Here is a 22,123-nt window from a genome sequence, read left to right on the forward strand (position 1 = left end):
TGTAAAGATGAGTCATTATTGAGTCACATCATTCGAAAATAGGCGATCTGCAAGAACAGTGTGTATATCGGCAATTTTTTGAATAGCTGACAAATTAAATTTGGTTCAAGTGTTTTATTGTTCCTCATTTCGCTGGGGACCCTATGTAGCCCCCCAAGGACCCCTGGGGGGTCTCTGGATCCCACTTTAAGAACCAGTGGCATACATTCTCTCTCCCTCCCTCTGTGCTGAGGGACCACTTGCTGTTCTTGTGTTGTAGTGGCTATTCAAATATAGCCTAATCCTAATATTTGGTGGAAAGTAACTAGCTACATTTACTGAAGTACTGTACATAAGGACAATTCTACTTCTACTCCACTACAACCTGAGGCAAATATAGTACTTTTTAAGCCACTACAATTATTTAAAAACTTTACTTACTAGTTAATTTGTAAGTAAAGTGTTGATCGGTTATTTTTGGTAAAGATATTCGGTGTTGGGGGGAAAAGGGACAGGGCTAGACCCTGGAGGATTCAGATTAACAGTGTAGGGTTTAAATGATTAATCCACAATACTTATTTCCTCAAATTGGCTTTGGAAAATAACATTGCCCAGTCTGTCTAGCGTGAGTCCTACCCTAAAACAATCACATCTTATCCGTTCTCACATACTGTTTCGTGATTTTACAACCAACAACTTTTCTCTCCCCAGCTTGATGTCATAGGAAGTAGTACTTAGTGACGGTTGCTAATCACGGATAGACGGATTACTGTGTCAATTATTATTTTGTAAAACAATATTGTGGTGTTATCACCCATCACCTTGAGGGTGCAGGCAATCAGCCTATATGCTGCCTTGACCAAGCATAAGCAGCACGCTATGCAGCATGCGATGCTAACATCACACACCTCTTGGGTGGGGGGACCTCTAACGGCAACGCCTTCAATGATGTCCGACTGGCAAGTATTAATGGAGTTATTAATATTCATGTCATTCCAATTAACCTCGTTGGGAAAGGAGTTACAGGGGGATGGCACAGCAGGCAATGTGCGGCTCCCAGTCATTGAAATGTGGTGATGCCTCGGGTGATCACGAAGGGGACACTAAGGGGGTCACATCCCCGATAAAACACCTCAGCACATGCCTCCCCGACTTTGTCCCGGTGGATATGAAGTGGCCCTGGATGAGGTGAACAGATGGCTTTGGGTTGCATGAGTGTCTTAAGTGTAAGCTTGTGGCAGGAAGTAGTGCTGGTGAGTGGGCACAGTCAGCAGGGCAGAGGGTCGAACAGCAGCGCATAACTTACTGTACATACAAAGCTCCACCATACAGTATCTGCTTGGCTTAAAGGACCACCTCACGCGGCAAAGGTCATCCGGATCGGGAATCGAACCGGCAACGCCACCAGACATCAATGCCTATGTGGCAATGCCTGGTATGCTCCTGGACCAGTAGGCCAGCGGGGTCTCTCCTGTCTGAGTATTTTAAAGTGGTACTGTGCTACTTTGATGCAATGTTAGTCACTTCCATGTTTGGCAGGATCAAATAAAATCACAGCAGGCCTATGTAAAGACAACATATTATGTTATCCTCACACAGGCCTACTGTGATTTTAAAGATACGTTATTTGTGTTGTGGTTTTTCAAATCTGCCTGACATGTTGAGCACTGTTGCAATCTGCTGTCATTATATCTCCTTTAAATAATGAAAGATGATAGAAATCACAGTATTAAATAAACCCACATTGCTGAAAGGCTGGATATCTATACACATGAGAACTTCAACCACGCTGCAGGACCCACAACGTAATTGATGGACCGCTCAAGCACTTTCGTATGCAGAGTGTGATATCAAACACATTTGTTCAAGCAAGCCATTCATATTCAGAGCGTGATATCAAGCACGTGACAAAACATGCTTTAATCAAGCGCAATCCATTACATATACAGTATATGATATCATTGCCGTAATTGTCTGAAATAATTGAACCCTCAGGCACCACCATCATGAGTCCTCACATTAATCCGCCACACAAGCCAGTCTAGTAAAAGAAAAAATCTAATTAAGGGAAAATCAATAGCGCTAGCAAAAAAATCCCTCCAACTTTTTTGGACTTTAGAAATGCTCAGTAGGCTGAATGGAAATGCTATACTGGGCTGAAACTTTTGTGTTTTGGTCGATGAGCCACTATCTTTCTTCTGTCGTGTAAAAAAAAAAAGAAAAAAAAATCTTAATAGAATGCTGATGTCAATATGGCTTGATCATGATGGATTCAAGAGAGGATCAATCAAGTCGGCCTGATTGAGAAAACACCTGCCCTCCCTGCCCCACATTTGTCATGTCTGATTTAGCTGGCTCCTCGTCGTATACGGATCAATTTTGATTATGGCTGTCAAACTGAAAATAACAGACTGTTAACAGTAGGTGTGGTGAAGCAGATATTTAAGACAGATAGGCTAGCACTGGGATTAATAGAAGCACTGAATCATGTTCTGTACTGTATCTTGTTCAGATTTAAATCTTCGATATTTTTTTCCCCTGGTATGGGGATTTTGTTTTATCTGGGTTATTGACAGTGCGTGTATTTTATCACTGTGCAGCTTACTCTGATGAAGGAGCATTAGCTACTAAATGTGTCTGTTTTGTGCCAATACATTATATTGACTTGGGGTTTGCCATTTATTTTACAATGGAAGCTTCTATTGAGGTTTTAGAATAATGCTTCGAATGTCTGTAATCAGATTTAATGTCATTGTAAAAACACTCAAGCAAATTACAGGGACGTTCATTTAATTTAATAATTATGAAATATTTGATTTGTTAATTGTCTACTTTTTTTTACAGTTTGCTAGCAACCAAAAATTAAGCTTTTCTTTTTTGATTTAGTCTAGGTTGCATCACTTTTTCCACTATGGCTAAGCTTCTTCTATTTCTTTATAGCCTATATTGGACACTGAAAGAAGTTAAACGGAAACTAAACCTACATCATTGTCATCTGCAGAATTTCCAACTTGTTTTCACTGATTCCTCCTGTCTCCTTGTAAAGTACTTTAGTTGCTGTTGCGTAGATATTGACTTGTCAGCAAAAATATGTTGTATTAGAGTACTGTTGCCCAACATTAAGCAGCTAATTGCCCTTTTCCAACACCTTCATTATTTCTTAATGGAATTGGAGGTCTGCTGGCCAGATAAAGGTCACATCGATACAGCCAGTGCCCTCTTAATGGGGGAGCAGTGTGATGTTCTGTTGCAGTGACAAAATGATTTTACAGAGTAACCTGCAGAAAATAGTGGATCTACGTGCAGTATATAATGTATTGTTAATTGAAGTTGCAACAACATGAGGGATTCTGTATGCACCACACAACGAAAGGGTGATTTCAGTTACATTTACTCTTGCATACGTTGTAAAGACATCAGGATCATTTCATTAGCAACTATCCAAGCCAGAGTCCGTACTAGTCTGTACTAAGAAAATTACCAACAGTTCAAATTAATCGAGCCACGTTTTAAAAGTACCCTGCCCTGCATCCCTTAAATTAATCCTGAATTAAATTCTCTGCATGCACTTGCAGGCACATCCTTGTGTCCCACCCCTCCCAATCGGAAGGCTAATGGAATTTGAGTTTGAACATTACCAAAGTGGGAAGAGAAACACCGGCTTTGAGCGGTATCTACCCCCACATCTAATTAGTGAAATATCATAACACAATAACCCAGCAGAATCTTCTCCCAAACCCAATTAAAGGACTATTCCAGTGCAATCATTTGGCAAAATCACACCTAACATCCAATTACCACAATATCACACAATGGCATTTCTTTCCTGCTTTCCTGTCCCTCGAAAGCCAATGCAGGTGTGGATAAGCCCACCCTGCATGGAAACGGGACAAAGGAATCCAAATTCTTCCTGGCGATATAAAACATTTCCTTTAAAGTCCCTGTACAAGGGCTGTCACAGTTGAATCCTTAAACATCCTTACATGCAATTCTGCCTAACAGAGTCTTTACTGTCAGGATGTGCCCCTAATACGGACACTTTATTACATGAAAATCCCGCTGGCACCTTCACAGCTGGAACAGACACCATGTAGCAGACTTAAATGACAGGGAAATTGTGGCATATCTCTTCATCGCAGCAATGTAGAGCAGGGACAGGCGCTGAATGGTGAGAACAGCGGCAGGCGCCGACTACCACTGGGCATCAAGATTTCTTTCACAATTATTTCGCCTTCCAAATAGAAACATTTGCTTCCTGCATATAATGCTGGTAATTTGAAGGGATATCAAGACATAATGGTTTGTGTGACCTGTGGAGTCTCAACACATTCTGATCCACATGGTGGCACGCCGTGGGAGCGTCTTATTAGATGTGTTGTACCTCCCTGGATTGACTCACTAACGAGAAGAATATCACATTAGCAACAGCTCCTTAATGCTGCAACATCACAAAGGAAGTGACCCTGAAACAATTTCACCACTCCCACTCACAGCAATATCAACAAAACACAGTTTTATATTGGCAGAAAAAAACTACTAATGTGATGTATCTTTCTTTAATAATAAAAACATTGTATTCTGCCTAATCATGTGTCTGTAAAATCAATCCATCTCTATCAGTGTTGGTGGCGGGACTGTGCATGCCCATCAACCCACCACCGCTTCGCTTCCTCCTCCTACTCTTCCACTTGCCATCTGTCTTTCCCCCGCCCCCGCCCCCTCCCAGCAGACCTCCTTCAATCATTTTTTCATAACTCCTCCATCTATCAGGCGTGTCCAGTTTCATATTTGAACCACCTCCCAACACACACACACTCCGAATTAAACATAGATAGCTGAATATATACACTTTATGTAAGGTACACCTTCCTTGCGTGTTAATCAGAATTCCATGCCGGGGCGGGGGTGGGTGGATGTGGCGGGCCAAGGGAGAGACATCAACTGATAATTGGAGTGCAGTCGCACCGACGCCGTCCACGCTTGATTCACGGCAACACGTTTCCCGTCTCAGCCGCTGACCGGCTCATTATCATTTAGAAGCGCTCGCTGCACAAACTACACACCCACCCACACGGTCTGTCGACAACTCCTGACAGGAATTAGAATTATGAGAAAGTCGCGGATAGAGGGAAAGATTCTTACAATCACCATTATGTAGCTTTTGCCCAAGTCCAGAGCAGAGGCCTTATTTGCCTTTGAGTTCCCATAGGAGATAATGGCGGTATGTGATGCTCGTTAGTACAACCCTTGTCACATTTTCCACCCCTCTCACTCTTGCCTTCTCTTTCTATGAGTCTGGAACACACAACTACCCCCATTCTCTGTCTATATTCCTCTTGCTGGCGTTCTCTCTCTGCGTCCCTCTTTCTGCTGGATATAAGTCAGGAAGACAATTATTGTTCTGTTCTGTTCGTTCTCTCTCTGGCATTCCTTCGTTCTGTATTTCCCTTCCTCCGTCCGTCACCATCTCGGTGTATAAACATCTGGAACATAATTGCTCACAGTGTGTTTGTCTCTCTCCCTTTCTCTCTATCTTTTTGTGTTTATGAACATCTGTAACAAAATTACCCCTGTTCTCTCCTGCTCCCCTCCATCCATCCATCCATGCCTCTCTATCTGCCCCCCCCCCCCCCCCCCCCCCCTCTCTCTCTCTCTCAATCTCTCTACCGCACGTTTGGCTCGGGGAGAAGTCTGCGAAGGGAGCAGCTGCTGAAATATTTATTGATCTGTTTTCCTCAGTTTTATTTATTTCCCTCTCTTCACCGTTGCCCTCTCTTCCCCTCCGCAGACCCAGAAACACCTCCAGCGCCGGGAAGATGTCAGACAAGGCGACGGGACTAGAAATCCACAACATGAAACCATTATTTAGCATTTTTGTTGCCCGGCCGCCCCGCCCCGCCCCCCCCTGCAGTTTTACCTGTGTAAACAAAACAACAGGTATGCGTGCATGGACGGAACCGAGGCAAAACATGACTGTTTTGCCCACAACAGATAATAGATAACAGTAATTCACATTCACAGATACAGACATAACCTTGGCATCATTAAAGCGATGCTGTGATGTGGGGTGTGTGTATGCTAGTGATAAATGTCACTGCAGGGCGTGCTGCGGTTAGTCCAATGGCCACTGATTCAACAGTCAGCCCAATCTGAGGCTTTTCTCTAGCCTTCTGTTGTTATGATTAGCCTTCTCCACATACCCACACTCAATGACAGTATCGCACGCACACACGCACATACGTCACACACGCACGCACGCAAGCATGCACGCACGCACGCACGCACGCACGCACGCGCGCACATAATATTATAAAAAAAATACATTAACCACTTTAGCCCTATTTTATACCTATTTGAAAATAGCCGATCTACAAGCTCACAACACGATCTACAAGCTCACAATGCATCGCGCTGCGACACGTTGTGAGCTTGTTGCTATTTTCAAACATTTTGTACTTTTACTTTTTGTTTGATGCCAACACTTTCATACTTTTACTCAAGTACATTTTGAATTCAAGACTTTTACTTGTAACTGTGTTATAGTATTTCTATAACACAGTATTGATACTTTTAATTAAGTTAAAAATCTGAGTACTTTTTCCGCTACTGACACACACACACACACACACACACACACACACACACACACACACACACACACACACACACACACACACACACACACACTGTATATACACATACACACACAAACACAATTACATGCACGAAGGCAGACACACATTTACAGTCACTAGGCAGATGTGCATACACACGCGCGCGCGCACAATCACACAAAGCCGAGTCCCATCACCAGGCCCGGCCAGCATTAGTGCCTAAGCCTTTCCTATTGATTTGCCGAGGCGCTCCTTGTCTTTGGGTAATGAGGACAGGGAGAGAAGCGGGACCCTCGTCCCTCCTGACTCCCCCAGGACAAGCCGCCTGTGCTAATCTGAATTGTGTTTCCAACGATGCTAACTCCCTGGCACAAAGAAAGACTAGAGAGAAATAGAGAGAGAGAGAGAGAGAGAGAGAGAGAGAGAGAGAGAGAGAGAGAGAGAGAGAGAGAGAGAGAGAGAGAGAGAGAGAGAGAGAGAAAGAGAGGCGAAATCACACAGCTTGTTGTCTTTCTCTTGCTCACATCACTTCTCCCTCTTGCTCTGTGTTCTCCCTCCTTTATTTTCTAATTCTCTCATTCTCCCCCTTCCTTCCTCTCTCCAGATAGCTCAATCCACAATACGGACCAAAAAGCCTTGGAAAAACTGAAAGAAAGGGATTTACTTTCAGCTGAAGACTAAATTTTCCCTGCACAAACCACACTGATAAGGGATCAATGAGGGGTATTTATGGCCACTTGATGTATGTATTTATAGACACTAGTCCTTACCCGTTCAAAGATATGAGCTCCGAAATGATGTGCAGTGTGTGGGTTATGGGGTGTGCACTGTGCACACAGTATATGAGGGATGGAAAGTAACTTTCTGGTGCTTGCATGATAATATGTAAGAGCATCGAAATACCCGTTTCGTTTAAAGGCTACAGAGATACTGTGTACCGATCTACATGACAACATCTGAAAGAGGTTGTAAACATGTTGCCCCATGCTAGATGCAGAATAGATATGCCTCATGCTAGATGCAGAATAGATAGATAGACATGCTGTTGTCTCCCTCAAGGCCGGGTGTTCCTGCATGGCTCACATACAGCAGTACTACTGTGGTTCTCCACTGATTTACTGCTCACACCTTCAGCCAGGGAAATGTTTAAATTCATGTTGCTGGTGGACCCAGTAAAAGAGGCATCCCAGTGTGTGTGTGTGTGTGTGTGTGTGTGTGTGTGTGTGTGTGTGTGTGTGTGTGTGCGTGCGTGCGTGTGTGCGTGCGTGCGTGAGTGCGTGCGTGTGTTACAGTAAGTCTTCATCCCTGTATTAGGGATGCAACTATCGATTCTTTTTGGGTGATTGTTCTACAGATTACTTTCACTGTGACATTTAGATACTTTTTGGATTTTTAAACATCAACAAATTGACCGGGAAAATAGCATCACATCACGTGTCACTATATTTCACTATATTTTTGAAAGACAAAAATAAAGTAATTATTTTATTCAAATCAATTCTTTTTCATAATAATTGTTCACACTCAATAGTTCTAGCAACTGTTGCACCACATGTGTTCCCTTGAATGTACATGTGCAGCACTTGCAAGTGCATGCATTCATCCCTCTCAGTGCATCTATGCCCACCACTTGCCTCTGCCTCTACATCCACTCAGCTACCTCTTGAATCCTTCTTCCCCCTGCATTAAATAAAACATGGCTCTTTTTCATTAGAGTGAGAACCCTCAGCTCATGCACATATTCATATCCATGGAAACCCAGGGGTTGTGCTGCGCATGGAGCAAGGGGAGAACGAGGGATTCTATATGGAAGGGAAGTATTACAGTGATTAAACACAGTAAAACTACCGGTCCCCGGCTGAAAACGGTCCCAGTTCCTTTCCATTACACTGAACTCCATATATTATAACTGTAATTATAATTGCAAACAAGCCTTGCCATAATCATTATTTATGGCACTGACACAATGTGTAATTGCCAAGCCCCGAACCAATATGTACGGCCCTGTGAGGTGTTTATCAAAACCGACAGGAGAAATCTCAAGGGCACAGAGGTGGCGTGGCGCCACCTACAATCCACAGTGCTCCTGTGGCCAGCCGCCCATAGGGGATTTGAACCAGTGACCCCACAGTCATTCCTTGCGTCTGATAGCTGCTAACACTGCAGTGCAGAGGTCGACATCCCACTAGCAGGTCACGGGGCACCACTGGAGTGTTATTCATCTCTGCCTCTGCAGTAATTGGCTAGCATTGGTTAAAAAGCCAAGCAAGCCATGCAGCAGATGGGTAATAATAATAACTAGCCCTTACCCGTTCAAAGATATGAGCTCCAAAATGATGTGCAGTGTGTGGGTTATGGGATGTGCACTGTGCACACAGTATATGAGGGATGGAAAGTAACTTTAACTGGTGCATGATGTACTGTAGGAGCATCAATGTAAGAAACCCGTTTCGTTTAATGGCTACAGAGATACTGTCCCATAGATGTGCCTCAAGCTAGATGCAGAATAGATAGTAGATACACCATAAAAATGCTAATATACAGCATACGATTTGTGAAAGTGACAAACGGGCTTCACAGTTATGTCAGGTGTGTTCATATGCTAATGGTGATGCGATTTCAGATCAATTGCTCCAGCCACTGAGGAGAAACGCTGTGACAGACACTCACTCACTCAGACAGACATTCGCAAAATTATAGTATAGACTAGCCCTTACCCGTTCAAAGATATGAGCTCTGAAATGATGTGCAGTGTGTGGGTTATGGGGTGTGCACTGTGCACACAGTATATGAGGGATGGAAAGTAACTTTAACTGGTGCTTACATGATAATATGTAGGAGCATCAATGTAAGAAATACCCGTTTCGTTTAATGGCTACAGAGATACTGTGTACCGATCTGCATGATTTTTGGACAACATCTATAACGGGGCCAGACAACCCCCCCACCCGCGTGTGCGCGCACACACACACACACACACACACACACACACACACACACACACACACACACACACACACACACACACACACACACACACACACACAGCTGGTTAAACATGTTGCCTCATGCTAGATGCAGAATAGATAAGCCTCATGCTAGATGCAGAATAGATAGTAGATACACCATAAAAATGCTAATATACAGCATATGATTTGTGAAAGTGACAAACGGGCTTCACAGTTATGTCAGGTGTGTTCATATGCTTATGGTGATGCGATTTCAGATCAATTGCTCCAGCCATTGAGGAGAAACGCTGTGACAGACACTCAGACACTCAGACAGACAGACACTCACTCAGACATTCCGAAAATTATATGTTAGATAACATAAATCTAGTATAGCACACTTAGCAGATTTTCTTTTGTTCATACCTGTGAGGTCCCACATGTGCCCTGAAGAAGGAGGTGCACCTCTGATGTATGTTGGTGCAAATAAACTCAATCAAACGTTCTGAACCTTTTGTTTGATTTTGTAATTTACTGTGATTCCAAAGACAACAGATGTTCAGTAGTCTTTAGTTATTCTGTAAAGTTGAAGCACCATGAAGGAGTAATGTTTGAATCCCTGAAGTGGGTCCTAAAACTGAAGGCATACCGTGTCAGTGCTTGCTCACTATAACATTCCACAATTCTCACATCTGGTGTAAAAGGCCACCAGGTGAGGGACCAGTCAATGACCCTTTTAAATCTTACAACCCAGTAGAACACAGAAATCCAAGCTGAACGTCACCTTATCAATACTTGCAGGTTGCAGTCATTTTTACAGCGTGGCCTCTAAGGAGGCAGCCATCAAGATTGGTCTGTATGTGTCCCCTGTATGTACAGTACATATGACCCCTGTGTTTTTTCCACTATGGTTGGTGGTCTTGTTTTCGTTACCTCGACAAGGCAGGGGCCGTCAGCCGTCAGCGGGGGCTTGAGGCTTACAAGACGACCCTGAGCGAGCCTCGATAGGTGAGCTCGTGGCTGCGGTGAGCAGACGATAACAGCGTGCGCGACGTGAGCGCTCTCCGAGTTGGCAAGCCACAGTGAACAGAATCGTCTATCACATGAAACTAAATAATATTTCTTCCTACCGTATGTACTGTATGTAGGCCTGGTGTGTGGCCCTACAAAATTAGACCAAACACAGAGCACAGCCTGGCTGATGCTACTAGATCAGGGGTCTTCAACAGGGGGTCCGGGACCCCTAGGGGGTCCTCAGAGTTACAGAGTTACTACAGGGGGTCCTCCAAATCTTTGTGTGATAGAAACCTTTTTTCTCCTTTTTTATATTAAACACTTGAACCCTAGCGTCTATATTTGGAGAACTTTAGCCAAAAATAGCCGATCTACAAGCTCACAATGCCTCACGCTGCGAGGCGCTGTGAGCTTGTAGATCGGCTATTTTTGGCAAAGAGCTTTGGTGTGGAGGGGAAAAAGAGAGTACAGAGTGAAAGGTCAAGTTTATTAAGTATTGTTCAAGTGGTTAAATATCTAAAAACACAAATAGACATGAATCCAACATACACTGATCATTGTGCTGTCAAACTATGAAACTATATGGAATCTCTGAAAAGGTTGTGGGGGTCCCTGCTTCATCTCTCTCTCAACTAAGGGGTCCTTGGCCTGAAAACGTTGAAGACCCCTGTACTAGATCAATCACAGTCCCCACTCCCCACAACATTTTAGTAAAACTACACAACTCAGTTGACACTCACAATCACAGCTCAGCAACATTAGCACTCAAAGCTCAGGCACATTAGCACCACATTGGTTCGCCGTTCATAAACACTTATTAACTTGCTATCCATACTGTAGCTACAGATTACACAGAGAAGCCAAGACATTATTAGAACCTCTTGTTTTTTTTCTGCTCACTAACACTACTGCCAGGGAGTCTACAATGACTCAACCGTTTGATCATTGGTCCGAAGGACAGCCAATGAGATACTTATCCCATGATCCCCAATTGCTTCCCATTCTCTGGTCAGAACAGCAGAATTCGATAGGTCACCACATTTAACCGCAACACTTGGAAACGGCACACCAGGCGCATTCTGATTTATTAATAAAATGTATGAATCAGAATGCGTGTGTCTTTGCCACATAAGAATAATTAAGGAGGGGCGCCCGGCTGGCCTACTGGTCCAGGCACATACCACTTAGGCATTGCCACATAGGCATGGATGCCTGGCGGCGTCGCCGGTTCGATTCCCGATCCCGATGACCTTTGCCGCATGTCAATCCCCATCTCTCCCCCCATTTCCTGTCAGTCTACTGCATGTCCTATCAAAAAAGGCATAAAAGCTCCCCAAAAAACAAATCTTAAGAATGATTAAGGACGGTGTCTCTGCCATTTCCAAATGTTTTATGTTTATTGCGACCGTAGGTCGCAGTTTAGTATGAGAAATGGCACATCATGTCTCCGTCCGACCGCGTACGCTTTTTTACGGTCCATGGGTTTGGTCTATCAGATCACTGTGATGTCAGGGGAACCACACTAACAGAATTCCTTTTATGCTCTTATATGGAGACCCATGATCCATCATCTATATTAACCCCATATCTAACAGGACTTCATATGGGAAATGCCCATATATGGAGGAAGACAGTCCATATCTGTGTGGCTGGTTCTACACACAGGGATCTCCATATATGGGCATACAAGGGATGTATGTATGTATGTATGATGTCAGATGTCATTGACGTCAAAGGACTTTCACATAACGAATAACTGAGTAAGCTCATTTCAACAGTGGTTAGTGGATGAAATGGAAATGTCCCCCACAAGACCATATATCCAATTAAAAGGAACCATTCCCTACCGTAATCTTCATGACCTCTCCTTGGCTGAAACTATGTTTCAAACTAGGAATGATTCTACCCTCTCCATCTTAGCTGCACCCAACAATGTCCCTCATATTAATTCTCCACCACCCACACCACCAGCATACTGTTTCCACACCAAACACACCATACCAACTCACGTTAATTTCACACAGCACATTTCTCTGCCAGTTTCCAGGTCAAAACACTGTTTGAGCCTTTCAAGGTGATCTTGGTTCTGGCATACAAAAGTGCAGTGAATGAATGGATTCCATTGAACAGTCCACACACCATGTCCCACCACAGACAAGGCAAATGGAAATGTTCTCCTAAGGGGGGGAATCAAAAAGCATCCCCTCCCAAGGCTGGTCGAACCATGAACACTTGCCCTTGCGGCTCCTAAGAGACCAAATGCAGGCCATCGTACTCCAGCACTGGCAGATTAAGAAAACCTTCCAAAAGGACAAAATTAAATCATTCGCCAAAAAGGAGAAGCATTATGCAAGCCAAGCATTGGATTACAACGGCACACAGTAACGGTTGGTTTCAAGGGTTTTGGGGGGGGGGTGTGGGGAGAGAAAGCAGAGGACCCTCCAGATTAGGAGTGTGAGGCATCTGTTGATGCTGGCACACTGAGACGTCTCCCCACTCTCCATCTCCAAGCCAAAGCTGCTGATCCGACTGAGCGCCATACAAGCCACTAACGGGGGCCAACGCTATAACATGTGCCATGTGCATTGACCCCACTTGGCCCCCATATGTTATCGGCAAAAGAGTTAGAGTTGGCAACCAATTTGCCTGTTCTCACCTGCGTTCATGCCCTGTACATTTCCTGTTTCCAGCACCTCCGGCGCAGTAGTCAGGTAGTGTTACACATTGGTGAGCAGACCCATCTGTTGGGTTCTTTGGACCAAACATGGAATCAGTGATGCATAGGCCTACAGTATACAGTAACATGTTACAAATGCATGTACTGTGATGGCGATAGTGTAGATGTACCTTAAACTGTACGTACACAGTAAAATACTCAGTGTTCATTTACACATTTGTAAATTAGAATGTGTACAAAATAAACGTAAGGGTTCATCTGGTTATATTTGCACACTCTTCAGAGTTAAATGAACATTGAGGATTTTACTGTGTATTGTATGTGAGTTACAAAGTTTTGTTGTCAAGAAGAAAGACTAAGGGTGGCAATGATAAAAGGGGTGCCTCAACTGTATCAGTCTTTTACCACTTAAAGTTTTAAACCATATACGTAGTTGAACTGCTCCTACAGAGCTCTATAGGTTTTCGCTCTACTAAATATCTTGGCCAAAAATGAAATGCATTGTGCAGTAGCAATGTTTTGTAAGCTTGCAGAATCTGTAGATTTTCTTTTTTTTTTATCAAATGACCCAGAATAGGGTAGCTATGGTTCATGTGAGGAGCTCAAATCAGAATAAATGGGCTATGATGTAATATTGAAAAGCAAGTTCTGTTGTCAGCGAGCACACTCAGAGAGTATAATGCTACTGTCATTATTTTCACTTGCAAAATCAACGATGGCATATTATACTCACAATCAGATTCAGCGGGTTTCTGTTAACAGACATCCTTTGTGTAGAGTGTAGAATTGTTGTATTTGGTGTGGGGGTTTGCGGTTATGTTTCCAGCCTTAATTAGACTTCATTGGGAAAATAATTGGTATAGCTAAGCCTCACAGCGTGCCGCCTTCAGTGTGGATGAAACGGGTTGTGAATAACTGGAGAAACACTTGTCTGCCAGAAATAGGTATATATTTTTTTCTTCTCTAGAGAGAATGGGCACCAGGCCATCCAACCTCCTCTCATTGTAGCTCTTTAGAGATTTACAGCGAAGACAGACTGTGGAGTGGGTGTAGAAAAGTGAGGCAGTATATCAGGATCTGCTATTCAAACCACGGTTTAGCGAGGACATGGTATGTGCATTTGCATATTAAGTCAGTCGGATCCCTTTTGTGGAATGCAGTTCAGTGGCACAAACAAACAGTTTTTTTTATCAGCCAGAGTGGCATGCCATTGTAGCAATGTAGCGGGCTCTCTGCTTTTCAAAACTGCACAATAACCATCTTTTGTCACACACTTTTTGATGCCAAGAGCAGAGCTGGATCCCTGGACAGGCCTGTCAGGCCCAGACCCAGGTCAGGGAGGCCATCTACAGTAGAAAACTGGGCCAACTGAGATCCACTGGTCCAGAGCCTGAGTCTGAATTTCAGAAGCTGAGCCAAAACGACTCTATACACACGCACGCACGCACGCACGCACGCACGCATGGTTTTTAATGAATGGTTGTTTTCCAAATTATTGGTATTCTGAATCTGTATATCCTGTGTTAATGCAAACATTAATTATATGAATACATTTGTAATATTACTTGTGTGTTTAGGATTCCTATAAATGCGGACAGGCAGTTGTGTGGAGTGTACAGTGCATTCAATGTATGAGTACACTGGTTCTGGGCCACAGTATCCATTTGTTAGCCTGGCATGGCCAGAATAATATGGGCATATTTTCTTTTTGCAATGGCAGATTTGTCTGCCATTTGCTATCGATTTGTATGGGGTGGGGGGAGGAGGGGTATTAGGCCATGTGGACCATGGAACAAGGATCCGGCCCTGGTCAAGAGTGATTACTGTTATCAAAAGCGAAGGAAGATCTAATCAAACTAGACAAATGGCATAGAAACCACAACATTACTGTTATGATGGATTTGCCTTATGAATCCTGCAATAGTAATTGACATGACACATGTCTGCCAGGCAGTGGTCATTTAAGGAAGTGGGCAACCTTAATATATTACATTTGAGTGCATGTCATTATAGCCGCAATTTGTAATTTTTTCAAAAATGTCCAGAATGCCAAGATTTTTCTTTCAAAAATAGCAGATCTACAAGCTTGCAACACATTGTGATGCAACAAGTTGTGAACTTGTGGATTGGCTATTTTAGAATAGCAAAGTGTAAAATAGTGTTGTTGTTTTTTTCCAGCATGCCATGGCTGATGATGCTTGCCTGGGAATGGGAATGGGAATTGTAGGACACTAGGAATAGGCCTACAGAAAAGGCCAAAACAGACAGAATAGGGAATTATCTCTATTAATATGGATTATATCTTATCATTAATAGTTGTTTCTATAGACTATGATGACAATCAGCATGTTTTGATTTCTCCACATAGGCCTACTTGTGTAATCTTGTCAGCGCTGACCCCTACTGGTTTGCCTTCAAACTTGTTGTGAAAATGTGTTGCAAATTCACATGGACTCAGATGCCTCTTTCCGGACAGAATGCGTGTGGAGGAAGGAACACTCTTTTCCTCATAGTCCTACAGCTCTGCTGATGCCCGGCACCCTTGACCAATCTACAGGGGTCACTACTAGTTCAGCGACAAAGTATGCCCTCTCCGTCCAGCTTCCATCCCGCAAACACGACCAAGCCAAGCTGGATGCAACGATTACTCGAACTCTCAGTCCCTACTGAGCGTTCTCGTATTAACTGAAATGCACATCAAAAGCAGGAGTGTCCCTTTCATAAATATAAAGGCTTCTTTTCATGTTTTTATTATTATTATTACTGCAGTAATATAACCCCATCCTAGAATCCTGGGTGTGCAGGTTGCCTGTGCCAGGAAGACATGCGCATGTCTTTGTTGTCGGGTGGAAACCTTGTATGTCCAAAACCGTTTTGTATTTATCATTTTAAAAATGATTTAAAATAGTTTTGCGCGATACTTGTGTGTGATGAAGCAGGGCTTTAATTTACTCATTTGAAACTTGGATACAAGGTTCCTGCCCGACAGTGACGATATGGTGTATCCAATGGTGTTAGGTATATCCACCATCCTACATGCTAACAAGGTTACCAGGTTGACATCATTTGAATTTAGAGCTGAGGTGAAATAATAATAATACATGGCATATTATAAGGAGTTAATGCAGTAGAAAAAAACGCAGAAGGCAAGTATAGGTTCATTCCACTTTAGCACCACGTAAAAAGAGGATGACCAGGACCTCTTTGGAGCCATGGTTGACCAGGACCTCTTTGGAGCCATGGACCATAGCATAGTCACATAGCGTCCATTTTACTTCTACTTCACATTTGGTGATGGGAAACCTCATTCCGTGGGATGGAGTTTCCAACCCCACGAGTATGAAGTAAAATCCATTATGTGAATACTGTCAATATGGTCAGTTTGTGTATTCTGCCGCAGAATTAAATGTGCTGTGGCCTGTGGACATAATAGTAACTAAAGAGCAGGTAGCATCCCACTTCAAGAAGAAGCTTCTATGCATGAATACGTCAAGATAAAGACCACCACCTCAAAGCAAAAGTTAAGCAAATCTTATCAAATACAGACTGCATGATATTAACCCTTATTATGAATCTGGTGGTAGTGGTGACTGTTATGGACTTGTATTTGGCTTGGGTGGTGCTGAGGCTGTTGCTGTGGTGTGTTCATGTCCTGCAGCGATGGCCGTCTGCTCTTTGCCTGGTGTGGAGAAGGGAGCGTGCTGTGGTAACCCAACCATGCAGCCAGGCTCCCCTGCCCACACAGAACAGAGGAGCAAGAGGCTGCAGCCTGTCGGCATCTGTGGGCTGTTAACCTCAAATCTTATTGCACTGACACATCAATTATTGTTATTAAGGGCCAGAGTAATTTATTTATATACTGATTTCCCACGTGGCGAAGGGAAGACTAATTGAGGCAGGTGCTTGCGCTTGTGCGTGTATGTGTGTGTGTGTGTGTGTGTGTGTGTGTGTGTGTGTGTGTGTGTGTGTGTGTGTGTGTGTGTGTGTGTGTGTGTGTGTGTGTGTGTGTGCGCGCGCGTGCGTGCACATGTGCGTGCGTGCGTGCTGGCTAGGGGGTAATTGAAGTGCATGAGCAGAGAATACTGTGCATGAGCAATGTGTGGAAAGAATCAGATGGCATATGGAGCATCTTACACTATAGGCTACTATTATTAAAAAATCAATAGCATTCATTTTTAAAATGTCCAAGTCCTGCATTTTTCATGAATTGCATTGCAGCCCACTGTGTTCGTGTTCCTAATAATGATGCTCCTTATAAATGCCATCTGAATCACTCAGGGGTGGAACTATCTCAGCAGTTGGGTATAGGTTTTACACCAGGCAGGACACAGGAGTGAATATGTACACATAGTCTACATTTTTCTGAGTCATGGATGAGAGGTGATAGAGCAGGGGTCTTCAACGTTTTCAGTCCAAGGACCCCTTAGCTATGAGAGAGATGAAGCAGGGACCCCAAGATTCCATATAGTCATCGTTTGACAGCACAATCATCAGTGTATTTTGGATTCATGTCAATTTGTGTTATCAGATATGTAACCACTTGAACCGTCAATACTTAATAAACTTGACCTTTCACTCTGTACTTAGTCTGCTCTTTTTCCCCTATACACAAAACCTCTTTGGTCCCCTGGACCCCTGTTCTAAGTGATAGAGGAAAGGTCTGTCCCTGTCCCCTGCACCCCAATCCTTTATCTCCCTCTATCATGCCAGTTTCTCTCCCATCATCATCTCCCTCATTCTCTGCCTCTTTCTCTCTCTCTCTCTCTCTCTCTCTCTCTCTCTCTCTCTCTCTCTCTCTCTCTCTCTCTCACACACTCAATCTCGACCTTGGTCTTCGAGAAAGAGCAAAACACTCAGACAGTCTGTCTTTGGGTCTCCCTCTCTGCACTGCTGGCTACCTTTGTCAACTGTTGTAGTATAGGCCTATTTCAGAGCCCTGGTGGTGGTGCGTCAGAGGGACACCAGACCATTCATGTCACGTAATGGAATGCAGCATCTGACTGGACTGATGACTGCATGTTGTTCAGTGAAGAAGAAGAGGTTGGCTGGAACAGGAATCACTGTTGTGTTCTTTGAAGTAAACACGTTAACATGCATCTCTCGTAGTAGCCTATACGCTGCAAGGTTGGCTTGCAGATGAACCTTGTGCTACTCTTACGCACGACTAACAGGCACGCTAGGGATGGGACGATAATCGTTATTATCGTTTATCGCGATTAAAAAAAACAATCACGATAATCGTATCATGGAGTTTTAAATTCATTGTGAAATTGTCATCCGTCAAGCACTGGGATCAATTCAACTTGTATTTGCTGAGCTGCATATCAGGTAGCCCACCACTTAAACCCTCTATAATTGGTAAAACAGACCTGTAAAGAATGTACTTGATACAGTCTTTTTATTCACTCTCTACCAAATCAATCTCTTTGCCAAAAATAGCAGATCTACAAGCTCTTAAGTGGTGATTGTTGAGAGCTTGTAGATCTGCTACTTTTGGCAAATGTTTTTGCCCAGAATAATGGATGCTGCTAGGGATATTTTGATTATTGATATATCGTAAATAAATCGCAGTTATCTTGATCACAATAATCGTGACATGAAATTTTCATATCGTCCCATCCCTACAATCACCCCTCCCCTTATCCCCTTTCACTATGAGCAAATGGAAACCTGCGTCGCACAGCAGACACGCGTGATTCATCTATCTAGGCACAGCGTAGGCAGGTAGGTAGACCCCCATCACGAATTCCGCGGCACATTAGTATTCACCTCCACCGACCGCCACCGCTTCAGAGAATGAAAGATGCTTTCGTAGAGCACTGCACAGAAAAAACAACCACAATCAAAGTAGGCCTACACAGTAGGCTATGCAAGAACTTACCTTTCGACAACAAGACCAGGATCATCAAACCAGCAGCAAACACGTTCCGCAAGACGGGGAAGCCCATGGTGTAGTTGTGATTGATTTTTCGGTGGCTTTTGTAAAAAAAAATAAAAAAAATAAAAATACCGTCCTATTCCTCTTTTGTGGAGCCTTTACGGAGCACTATTAAAAATGTGCCCAAGAAATGTGGTTTCACTGAATGTCAACAAATAGTCCACCGTCCGTTTCTACATGTGACTGCCTGACTGGACGAAAACATCAGTCTATCCACTTGACTTTTCCCTCTGATGACCCCCGTCTGATGGGAAGGAATTCGGCGGAGGAGAGGGCTGTTTATGTTCTCCTAAAACGGAACAACATGGACCACTCAGCCACCTAAGATCTTGGTGCAAAATATACATCAAATATCCCAGACAATGTGTTGTTGCTTGAGCTTTTCAATGCCTTGAGGAGAAGAAAATAAAAAATCTTCGACAACGCATATGGGAAACGAAAAGGTAAATGTCCGCCCCGCATACATACATGTATGTTTGTTGACAGATTAAACGGGATGGAGTAATGAAAACAAGTCCCACCGTAGCCTAATTAGAGTCCTGTATGTGTCTCTGTTGGTATGCAGCGCGTTCCGCGGCTCCGCACTCACTACATCACAGGCAGTACCACTGGATGGATGCGAGAGGAGAGGAGAGAGGCGCACAGGAAAGCGCGTGACTGACACTTCAAGGAGAAGTCCTTTCCTCCAATCACCGGCGCCAAGGGGGCGGGCCAAGGAGGGAGGACAGCCAATCCAAGTCACGCGGTGGGCGGGCACAGCGCAAGGCGAGTACAGCGCTGTGATAATGCAATGTGATTTATAGCCAGTTCTGTGTTGCTGCAGTACTCAGAGAGCAGTCCACAGGGGGACTGGCAAGCATACAGCCAGGGACGGAGGTGTGGGTTGAGTCGAGTGTGTGCTGCTGGGGCAGGTGGTGTTTTAGGGACTGGCAGGTTATAGCCATCAAGAAATGTTGCTGTCGATGAGCAGCAGATAGGCTACAATGAATGAAATTAATGATTATATAGCCGGCACGAATGGTGCCAACAGGAATAGATTGGAAGGAAGTTCTGTGGCCTGCCAGTGCTGCCACAATTATTACATAATCACAATTGTTTTTGCATAATCGTCATAGGCTAATCATCATGATCGTTGACATTGGCCTATTGAAAAATGCTCATACATTTCACTTTGTATGAACTCCCCCCCCCCCCCCCCCAAAAAAAAAAACAGAACTAGAAAAGAAAATTTCGAAGAAATTTTAAGTGTGCCTGCAGCTCGCTCAAGGGGAACACACACTGGACAAGGAGGCGGTGCGCAAGCAGCGCGTAAAAAAATACAGACCCGTTTTTTTCAATGAACTAACCCACACCGGCGGCGTCAGACGCGCGCAGCCGCGGGTCTGCCTCCTCGTCTGCCGCGCCGATACGCTGCTGTTCTATTTCTCCCCTTAAGTGTGTGCAACGGTTGGTGTTAGCATTAGCATATTTAACATTACTGTAACATTAACATCAGCATTAGCATTAAATATTTTAACATTAGCATTTTTAACATTAGCTTTAACATTAGAATTTTTTAACATTAGCTTTAGATTTTTTTGCATTATCATTATCATTTTTTGCATTTGCATTAGCATTTTTAGCATTAGCTAACATTAGCATTAGCATTAGCTTTTTTAGCATTAGCATTTTTAACAGTAGTTAGCATTAGCATTAATATTTCTAACATTAGCATTTTAACATAGTATTAACATATTTAGCATTAGCATTTTTAACATTAGCATATGTGCATTCTTTGCATTTGTTAACATTAGCATTTATTAGCATTAGCATTTGTTAGCATTAGCATTTTTAGCTTTAGCATTAGCGGAAGTAGCGGTTAGCATTAGTGGTTAGGGTCCCAATCCCAATCCAACTATACTAGTGTGAAGTGAGAGGTGCTATTTATTTAGTTAATTTCATTAAGCGAAGCTTGCCTTGGCCAATGTGACCCTGGGCATGCATCAAACTTTGGGTGCTTTCTTCAAAGATGTAGGACATATGTAGGCCAATGTGACCTTGCATGGGCATACAACAAACTTTGGACAAACGGATAAAGCCAGATCTTGTAGCTTAGCTCCTTTCAGGAGCACCTCTCAAAAAGAGGCAAAAATTTTGACAATAACCGATCTAGGTTATATTTTTGGACAATATTTATCTGTGGAACCGAGTCAAACAAAATTGAATAACTCAACATCTACATTCCAAGTGCCTGTTAGTCAGTTTAAACATGATTATTTTGGGAGGGTCACAGCCATAAAAGGTTGAGAACCACTGCCTTAATAGGCTAACTGTGCCGCATTCATTTAGCAGGAACTTATGCTTATGTAATTCCATAAATTGCTGTTTAGAAGCTATATGGGCAGGATAAACGACCATCTACTGGGTTACAGCTGTGCGTGTGACAGAGTTCTCCAACAATAGGCTACTGAGTCTGCTCAGAAGGTGCAGCGGGTGTAACTAATCAACCCTGTGTTGAACAGCAGTTGTGTATGACAGGAAGTTGTCAGTCTCACAGAATATTTTTGTAAGCAAATTCATGCATATTTCCCCAACATTGGCAGCTCATTACAGTCATATTGCATCATAAGTCAGCCTACAGCACGAAGTTCAGAGCAACTACACACATGTGCTGTACGCTTGAAGATAAACACACACACACACACACACACACACACACACACACACACACACACACACATGGCCATGCGCATACTGTACCAACAAAACAAGCTATCAAACACACTTGGACTTGCAGTATAGGCCTACCTTTGTCTTATGTAGAATTGTCATTTTTGGAAGGTTACTTGCTTATTTAATACATATATTTTATTTTATTTATTAATTTACTTTAATATTCTATGTTATCACTCTAACAATCTGGATCAATTGCCCAAATACAGAGTGACATTAATAGTGGGTAATTAATGCATCA

At 43.3% G+C, this 22,123-nt stretch overlaps 1 protein-coding gene across 1 annotated transcript in view; it reads right to left on the bottom strand.

Moving 5' to 3' along the window:
- The window catches only part of iglon5 (IgLON family member 5), a gene marked incomplete at both ends in the record, with an annotated part of 191,349 nt that extends 172,169 nt beyond the window's left edge, over window positions 1-19,180 (bottom strand). Inside the window, one exon of the mRNA XM_080741401.1 lies at window positions 19,114-19,180. Coding sequence (XP_080597527.1) covers window positions 19,114-19,180 — 67 coding nt within the window. The remainder of the gene's footprint in view (window positions 1-19,113) is intronic.
- Between the last annotated feature and the right edge of the window lie 2,943 nt (window positions 19,181-22,123).

Source organism: Nannobrachium achirus (genome assembly GCF_963921795.1).
Source record: "Nannobrachium achirus genome assembly, chromosome: 2".
Taxonomy (NCBI): domain Eukaryota; kingdom Metazoa; phylum Chordata; class Actinopteri; order Myctophiformes; family Myctophidae; genus Nannobrachium; species Nannobrachium achirus.